At 28.8% G+C, this 9,341-nt stretch overlaps 1 protein-coding gene across 1 annotated transcript; it reads right to left on the bottom strand.

Moving 5' to 3' along the window:
• Positions 1-217: 217 nt before the first annotated feature.
• On the bottom strand, positions 218-2,434 carry LOC121118802 (uncharacterized). Its single transcript, XM_040713386.2, has 2 exons — positions 872-2,434; positions 218-813 (listed from the first exon to the last, which is right to left on the bottom strand). Exons 1-2 carry the CDS (start codon positions 1,268-1,270, stop codon positions 673-675), a joined length of 540 nt encoding a protein of 179 aa, XP_040569320.1. The 5' UTR covers positions 1,271-2,434; the 3' UTR covers positions 218-672.
• Between the last annotated feature and the right edge of the window lie 6,907 nt (positions 2,435-9,341).

Consider the following 9,341-nt stretch of genomic DNA (forward strand, 5'->3'; position numbering starts at 1 on the left):
TCGTCTCCGAGAAATTTTGCACCATGACATATAAGCCGTCTTTTTATTGGCTATATTATAGGTTTGAACTAAATTTTTAGTATTTACTGTTGAAACATTCCATTCTTTATATTGATGATGTTTTTTACATTTCTTCAAGGTTCAACAAAGATGATGACTATGCATAAGGTGACACTCTAAAATAAGTCCCTTTGAAATAAATGTATGATCCCAAATCTGTGAGTCTTCGTCCTTATAAACACTATTCTTTCTTTATTTCTGAAATGGTTTCCTTTATAAAAGTACGGATTGAAGATATACATAATACAACAACATTAAAAGGTGGTTAATATGCTATGCAGCAAAATCTTCAAGAAGTAAGATTACATGAGGCTAAAATATTCTCGCCAAAATTACTGTCGGCGCTATTCTATCTTTCTTGATATGTATCCTGATAGGATCTTTGTATAACCAGCTATTCTCCTACTTGACTTAATATAATATTTATGATATGTTTAAAATAGAAAATAATACCAAATGAGGCGAAAATAAACTTTTTTATATAAAATTAATCTTTAAAAAAAGTAATATAGATAACTTTTGATATATTTACTAATTTTCAACATTTTAAGGGGGATTGACCCTGGACTGACAATATTTAGCTCTAAATTCAACTTTAAACTTTTTTCAATGTTATTGTGATGGATAAAGATATTTAGGAACAGCAGACAAGAGATCAGCTCCAGTAGAATTGCATTTGTATTTTAATTGACATTTACGAAGGCTTCTATGCCTATTACCCTCACGTGCAGCATTGATATAGGGTAAAATTGCCTGAAAGAGGAATAAGCAATATAAAAAAACATACATCTTTTTTTAAAGTATATCTTACGCTTTCTGTTAAGTCCTGAGGATCCAGAGTCAATAATCCATTAACAATATCCGAGTAAATGTTCTCATTCAGAGCTCCAGTCCCAATTTCACAAAATAATTTTGGTACACATTGTTGCTCATCCCATTTGGACACAGAGCCCCATATCTCTTCAGAATCATCCACAACGGATCTTCCAAATCGATGACGTCGATTCCCTCTTCTTCGTGATCCCCGAATAGCTCTACCAACGGCATAGCCCGTGATGCCTGCTGCAATCTTTGCTTTTGCTACTGCAACTAAACCCAGTGCAACGATTCCCGCTTCTACAGGACCTAACAACACGGATAAAACCGTGGATATCCATCCTGCACTAAGGAGAAAAAAGGTGGTACAAAGGAATAGAATGTGAGTGTTCATTTTATGAATGTAGGGTTTGTGGAGTCAATTCTAAGGATACTGGTAGCTAGACAGCACAAAATAAAATGATAGCTTCTAATAGGGAAATAAGGGTTTATATAGTTTGCTTACATTTGATTGATGTGTTTTATTTTTATTTTTTTGTAACGATATTCTACATTATGTATGATTGATTAAAGTATACATCATAACCTTTTCACTCTATTCACTAGATAACACCACTTATGAAAGGTTGATTGACTAACTTATTATTTTTAAATATATATTTAAAAAATCCTTGGATAGACAAGATCCGTTGAATGTCCGGATAGAAGGTTTTTTTTTGTTTTATTGATTATTTGATTAGCATACAACTAAAACCCATCATTTTTATTACGTTTTTACACAGTCAGGTTGATGTTAAGACATAATAAATCTTTTGGATATAATATATTAAAGGATAAAGTTAGCCTTTTTAATTAAAATCCAGTGGCAAGACATTGGAAAACTAATTCAAAATTATGGAAGTCCAGAATTTAGAACGAGATATTCTTAAGTTACATAAATTAGCTATTGAATAAGAGTTATACTATTATAAAGCAGTAATGCTTCCTATAACCCTTGTTGCAAATTTTTTGGTACCATTATACAGGGTATATTTCCTAATTATTAAAGTGGCTATAATCTGAGATGAAGTTTAATCATTTTACCATTACTAAAGTGTAAAAAAGGTGAAATTATTTGAAAATACTTTTGATACAATATGATTATGGAGGAAGTGGAAAGAGACAAAAGTACATGGCTGAAAAGTCTCGGGCTTAACAAAGAAAACACTCTTTTTTTTTTCTCGTTCAAAATTGTCTTTATTAGTTATTATAGTTAAAATTATTTTTTATTCACCTTATGGTGTGGAGTCTCCATAAGACTTTTCAAGCCCTTAATGAGCTTGAACGATATTTTTCCCCATCAAAAAGCAATGTAAAATTAAAACATAAAATTGTTATTTATCGATTGTTTTGGTGCGTCACACTTAGCAGAATAACTCAGAAACTAAAGAACAGGTTTTTATGAAATTTTGACAACTGTCTTTAGAAGGTCGTTACTAACTAAAAAAGAGTTGAAATTTTAGAAAAAGCTTCATCTATATGTGAAACCTGGGACTTTTCAGCCCATATGTTACATCAAGGTCGCCTACTCAAAAACCAACATAAGCAAACAGGTTTGTATGGATAAGAAGACCTTGTACAACTACCTGATAGATGTGGTCCCCACCTTATACTGTCCATGTGAACCAGCGTAATCACATTTCCTTTTTCGAAAAGACCAAGTGGTCTCTATTTTGGTCTTATTCCAACCCACTATACTATTGCTTCTGGGCGTACTTATATTAACATCGAAGGATGTTGCACACGCCACCCCCAATACCAATGATCTCAAAGTATCTATCAGTGTTGAAATATATGACATATACAACGGTGAAAAGGACATGTAATGCCTATACATAATGTTTATTTGTAATATTTCATTTACTTTCGTTAAATAAAATTTTATTCCAAATATATGAATCAATTATATTATTTCAGTAAAAACTTAGTTAATTAAACTTACTTTCTGTGAATCATGTCACTATAGAATTTACTATAGAATTAGTCAATTATTTTTTTAAATAAATATAACATCATATTTAAAGTAGTCCAAAAATTGAAGTACTAGTAAAATTTATTTTATTTTGGATAAAAATATGTCTTGAATTATTTGAGTATTCTACTACCAATTTATATGTAAGAAAAAATATACTTCATTTTTATTGAGAAAAGAGTTTTAAGATAGAACCATAAAATCTAACTATTTAAATACTAAATAATATTAAAAGAATGAGAAAATTGTATTTATTGAATATATTTGAAGTTCTTTTAATCGATAACACTGGGAAACACAATATTTGTACGAATGAGTTGAAGCCACTATTGACTTTTATCTTTGAGCCCATAATTAAAAATTGATCTCTTTTTTTTCTGGGGCATTAGGCTTCAAAAATATTTGGAATTACAATAATTTGAGACTAAACTTGTTTGCAGTCATTTTATGGTATTAAGAAAATCATCAAATGAAAAGTAACATTAATAAAGCTTCGGTAAAAGAGTTTTTATTGATTATGTATCTTATTCTGAACTTGAGAGATTTTCTTTTTTAGGTTTTACGAAATCCAATTTAAATTTGACAATTGCTACGGCCTAAGATCATTTTTCATTCATTAAGATTTGAAGAAGTGGTATTTTATGTTCTCCAAGGTTAGGACCAAAGGAAGATACTTCTAACTTGATCATAATGATATAATTCGGATTTTGTATTACACGAAGGAGGACGGGATGATAATTCTACCTAGGAAAACTACCAGACCGCTTAACAAAAAAGAGTTGACTCCTTCCTTGGGAAAGGGATTTGAGGATTGAGAATATATTCATTTAATTATTTAATTAATTAAGTAATTATTTTATTTCTACAAAGCTTGTTATTAAATTTATATAAATTGCTATTTTTTTATTAAGTGGTATGATGTCATTATAAGACATTGATATCGTAAAGAATATCAAAATCATGTTGTTTGTTTGCTATTACATCCGCATAAAAATAAGATCACTCAAAAAATAAAAAAATAAACTATTTCTAAGGGATGTAAGTTTTAGTAAATAGGTATTTTATAAAATTAAACATTGAATATGTTTCTATAATAATAGATACAAGTATGATATTATACTTCTTATCACTATGAATGATGAATAAGTTATAAGAGTCAAAAGAAAAGTGTAGTTTGTCATAATTTTTTAGTCTAAAAGTCTATTGAAGATTTAGTCAATGTAAACACATTAATAGTTATAACAACACTTATACGTAAATTATTATTAATTTTAGAGATTCCCAAAATGTGGAAAAATCACTCTGAACAGTATTAATTCCGAATAACTGCAACTCATGTTATTTTTTTAATCTGATACGCCAGAGAAAAAATGAGATCAGTTTTAGATTATTAACTCAAACATAAATTTCATCCTTATCTTCACTTCAATGGTTCAACTGACCTTGTAATTGTTCCCTTGTTTGATAAAATTGGCTGTAAAATTTTAGATTACATTTAGGCTCTGTCCACATAGAACATTTTTTGAAAAAAAAACATCAACATATATATGCTTTTTGGGCTGGTATCCCCAGGTGTTTTATTTCACCTAAAGTGTTTTATTTTTAAAACGACTTATAGAACGAAAGAATTTAATTACACCGTTTATGCATAACACAACTTGTACAAGGAAATCGTACCAATTAAGTATATGAGTTAATTTGTACACTCCGAATGCACTAATTTTATTTTCTCTAAAAATAATATTGTGATTAGATTCATGATTTATCAATATTTTTAACGAGCTTGTATTAAAAAAAAATTCTCTGATTGGATGCAAAAAAATTTGAATTCGAATAACAGAAGCCCAGCATCGTTTTAAAAATTTTGCTATCTCAAGGGGCCTTATAGTCTTTAAATTAACCTATAAAAATCAAAATAGCTTAAATTTTTAAGTTTTTTCGAACTATAATCGTATCATTTTATAAAGCATGAAACTTTGCCCTAAATTTAACCAATAAATTACTTTCCCACCAATTAGAAGTAAGAGAACATGTAAGACTTTTATCTCTTTTCGCCCAAGAAAACAGTTCAAAACATGATATCTTATGTCTCTATTAATTCCCTATTGATCCATGTCATGCATCTATTTAAAACTATATAATGTAAAATTAGAATTCAATATCTACAAAGATTAATTTAGATTAAAACAGAGCGTACGAGAATTTGACAGTATCAAAGTTATCTCATGTCTCCTAATAATTCTTCTTAATCCCTAACTAATATTTAAAACTATTTATTGTTATATTAAACTAGAATATCTATTAAAAATTAGTATAATTTGAAGCAAAACCTAAGAAAGTTAAAAAGTATACAAGTATTGATCTGTAGACACACATTTAACATCATTTGAAGCAATAAAGGGATTGAAAATTTACAGATGAGGACGTAATAAAAGTTTCTCAGACGAATCACCAATTGTTAGGAAATAACAAAAGAGCAATAAGGTATTTCCTTGTAAGCACCCTTCCATTTGAAATTGTTTCATATATTAAATTCTTTAACTACGGATTCAGAAAGACAATACTTCATATCTGTGATGAAAAGCCAAAATACTTATTACATTATAAATAAAAAATGTTGTTAAAACATTTGGTTCTTAACTTAGTTACAATTTTGTAATTCACAAGTGGAACAAAAAAAAAAATTTAATTGTCACTGAAATTGAACAAATTTTCCCTAAATTACTTTTTTTTTGTTCTATTTGAGGTTTGAAAATAGCATTTATGGAACACTTTTGAGGATTTGTTTGAAAAGGAATAATTCGCAAGTTTTATCCAACACTAGCAAGTCTATAGTACTTTGTAGTTGGTGAATATTTTATTCTATTCGAAAAATATATAGTAATAGCTCTTTAGGAAGTGATGAATATTTAATAGATTCGTATGGAAAATAAATTATATTATTGGGAATAGTTGGGTAGACCCTGCCAAGATATCTATAAATAATTAATATTATATCTTAAGGAAAGTGATAGTGATAAATGATCATGATATGGGAATAGAAGAAAGGACATTATATCGAAGACGATTTAGGTCATTGATGATAATCATAGTAACAGTTGGATAATAGGTATCCTCCTAGAAAGAAAATATTGCAAAAAAAATGAGGTTTAATTATAATGCATAGGGTTGTGAATTCGTAGCATTTTCTTGCGCACGAGTTTTTTGTTTTTTTTGTAGTTTGCAAATAAAGTAGTTTTTATATCGTTTCCTACGCTGCTATCCTTATTCCTTGATTCTGGAAGAGGGGAAATCTATTTATAAACTACCAAGAATCCTTGTGCTCATGAATGACGGAGATTAACACTAAGGATTTGTTAGAGAGCTACAATTTTGAGTCCTTGTTGGACTCAAAGTAGAATTGAGGATTGAAAACGGATTCATTCCTGCCTATGTATTTGTTCGATACAAAGTGAGATTCGTTTTTGTTTTCTGCGTGCCATGGCTGATTTTAATAAAAAATTATGACAGCTAAGCTGTTCTTTAATAAAATATTAATCAAATTGTCTGGCTCGCAATGTTATTTTTCAGTTTTTTTTTTATTAAACTGTCGGCTAATATTTTATACAGCTCTAATTATATATATTTAAGGTGCAAATACGTGCGAAATTATTTATGGAAAATGAGCAAAACGGTTTTCTTTCTTTTAACACTTTATAGAAAGACAAACAGTACGAATATTGAAATACAATATTCAGCTTCACTATATCACATTTCAAAAAAGAAAAGAATAGCACTTCCATGAAGTCTGTCGCAATTCCAACATTAATATGGATATTTTGAAAACATTAACTTATTTGTACTTTTTCATTATTACATATGATACTACATATAAGCATCAGTGAAAAAATTGAACATTTCTTTACCCTTATATTTAAACCCACCAAAACATATTTTTATATAATACTAGAAAAGGGTTACCATGCATTACTCAGGCCAAAGAGGTAGCCAGAAATCAAGTTATCAATCAATTCAATGTGTTATTTCTTTTTAATGTTTAAACCCTTTCAGTGTGGGCGAGCATTACAATAAAGCGCCTATATATTATTATTGATTTAAAGAAAAAAATGTGTAATGAACTTCAAATAACATAGCAGTATATTTACATGAAAAAAATTTTTGCTAATGAAAAGTACTTCTTTTTTTTTGTCAAAAATTGTAAAATCGAAATTCATAAAGAAAATTGCAAAAACTCCTTCCGAACTAATTATACAAAAGATTAGTTAATAGCATTGATTGAATAGTAGATTTCTAAAAGTATATGTTCAAAATGCCTAGTTTTAGCCTGGTTTTTAATTTGTTTGGATGGAAAAAAAATGTAAAGACCTCGCCAGGATATCAAGAAGTGTCCCTACGAAATTCTTGTTAAGCTTGGAGTCGAATATAAAAAAGTTATTACTTAGTAAAATGAATCGCCTATCCAATGACTTCTCTGCGGCTCCTAGGACCATCAGGAAGGCTATAAAGTACACCTTTATAGAGTAAACCACCTGTCCATGGCTGAAGACCAAATACCCATAGGGTAACTACGTTTTAACTCAGTACGGTACCCCCTCTCATACGTCCACCAAGTGTCAAAGGTTCTACGTAGGTAACATGGCTAGATTCTGGTCTAAAAAGATATAGCCGCTTCCTGAAGATGTATGCGTGAGCGATATGGAATTCCTTGTGAACTGTCTCTGGCCACTTGGATTTTATTTTGTGAGGAGTTGTTCCAAAGACACCGTGGAAAAGTCGTTTCTAGTAATCCCTCACTCACTACGGGTCTGCAACGAGTTATCTTGTGTCTATGGATCTTGAAATAAGGATACATGATGAAATTAAGAAATAATGAGATAAGGCAGGATCATAGTCCTGAAGAAAGGTAATTTTTGTTTTGAATCTTCATTCTATGATTTGCTTAAATGACTTTGGTTATCTGGATCCATCACCACTTATCATAGTTTCAAATATTGATGAATATATGTTTACCTATGACAAATGTGGTAATTGTGGAATGTTCAAGCCTTTGATTTTAAAATGTGTTTAGTGCATAGTACAAATTTCTATCAATTGTAATTAGTATATAATTGTTTGAATGAAAATAAAGATATTTAATATAATTTTTAATTAATATATGCTTTATATATCAACCTTAATAATAAAATATAGACTTAATTATTTTCCGAAGTGTCTAGAAAATCTAATTTTTCCTAAGCTTGCATAATGAAATAAGTCAATATATTATTGATTTTAAAGGATATTTATTTAATTTACCTTTTGAAATATAGATTAATTTGATATTTTTCAATCAATTTCATCAACAGTGTGCTTGTTATAACTTAACGTATTAATTTTGTCGACTGTAATAAGATTTTCTTCGAGAGTTCACCCTGTCAATAGTTCTTAATCCTAAATTTCTTGGCAATAATTTTTTGATGCATCAAAAGTTAGTCCAAAGTTGTGGCAAAGTAACTATGATTATAAGAAATCTCTAGAAATAATTGATGCTTTTAATGTCATCACTGACCAAGCAGAACAAGTAATGGAACTCATTAAGTAATACAGTGGTTCGTTAGCAACTGACCAATCCCAGCTTCAATTCTTATTACAAATTGTTAAACAGCATCGAAATATGGTATGTATCCAAGTTAAAAATATGTCCAGACATATTACTCACAAGAAAAAAAAAAGATAACAATAGATTAATGGGTATATGTATAATAACGCTTCATAGAGTCGATACTACTTTTTCATAATATAAATTATCTTATGTCAATAAAGTTATAAATTAATAAAATATCCATAGCAAAAAACAAAACAAAAAAATATTTACGATAATTGAGTATAAAATCTTTTTTAATAAATAATCAATTGTTAAAGCCGTTGAGCTTTTAAATATAAATAAAGCTCAATTTCACATAAAATTTAGCAATTGTATTTTTTTTTAATCAAAAAGAATTAATTGTAACTCTAAATCTTTAAAAACTCAACAAAATTAAAATATTGGATGAAAAATCTGTATGTTTTGTTGTAAAAAAAGGGAACGTATTAAAACATTACACGCAACACGTTAAATATTTTGAATTATTCGCTTAAACTATTTTGTATTGTTATTCACAGTATTACTTCTTAAAGACAAATAAGTCATATTTAAAAATTTTAGAAAACAAAAATATGTATCGTGCAATATTTGCACTAAAATTGCGGAAGAGCTGTCATTAAAAAAAATGGCAATTTTTATAACTTGAAGGATGTTGAGCTACCTCTAAACATTGTTCCATTTTCCTCAAACTTAGACTTGTATTTTTTTATCAAAAGGAACGGATTTTGACCCATGGACTTGGACATTTCAACAAAATGAAAAATATGAAATACCCAAAATATATACCCTGACTTGACAGGTTATTAGCTGTTAAATCATAGTTTTAAAATT

The sequence above is a fragment of the Lepeophtheirus salmonis genome, chromosome 5 (genome assembly GCF_016086655.4).
Source record: "Lepeophtheirus salmonis chromosome 5, UVic_Lsal_1.4, whole genome shotgun sequence".
In the NCBI taxonomy this organism is placed as follows: domain Eukaryota; kingdom Metazoa; phylum Arthropoda; class Copepoda; order Siphonostomatoida; family Caligidae; genus Lepeophtheirus; species Lepeophtheirus salmonis.

Excerpts from the sequence above, each read along its gene's own strand:
- LOC121118802 (XM_040713386.2), bottom strand. The coding sequence starts at position 1,270 with ATGAACACTCACATTCTATTCCTTTGTACCACCTTTTTTCTCCTTAGT. Across the intron at positions 814-871 it reads CTCAGGACTTAACAGAAAGC|GCAATTTTACCCTATATCAA; the intron begins GTAAGATATACT and ends TTCCTCTTTCAG.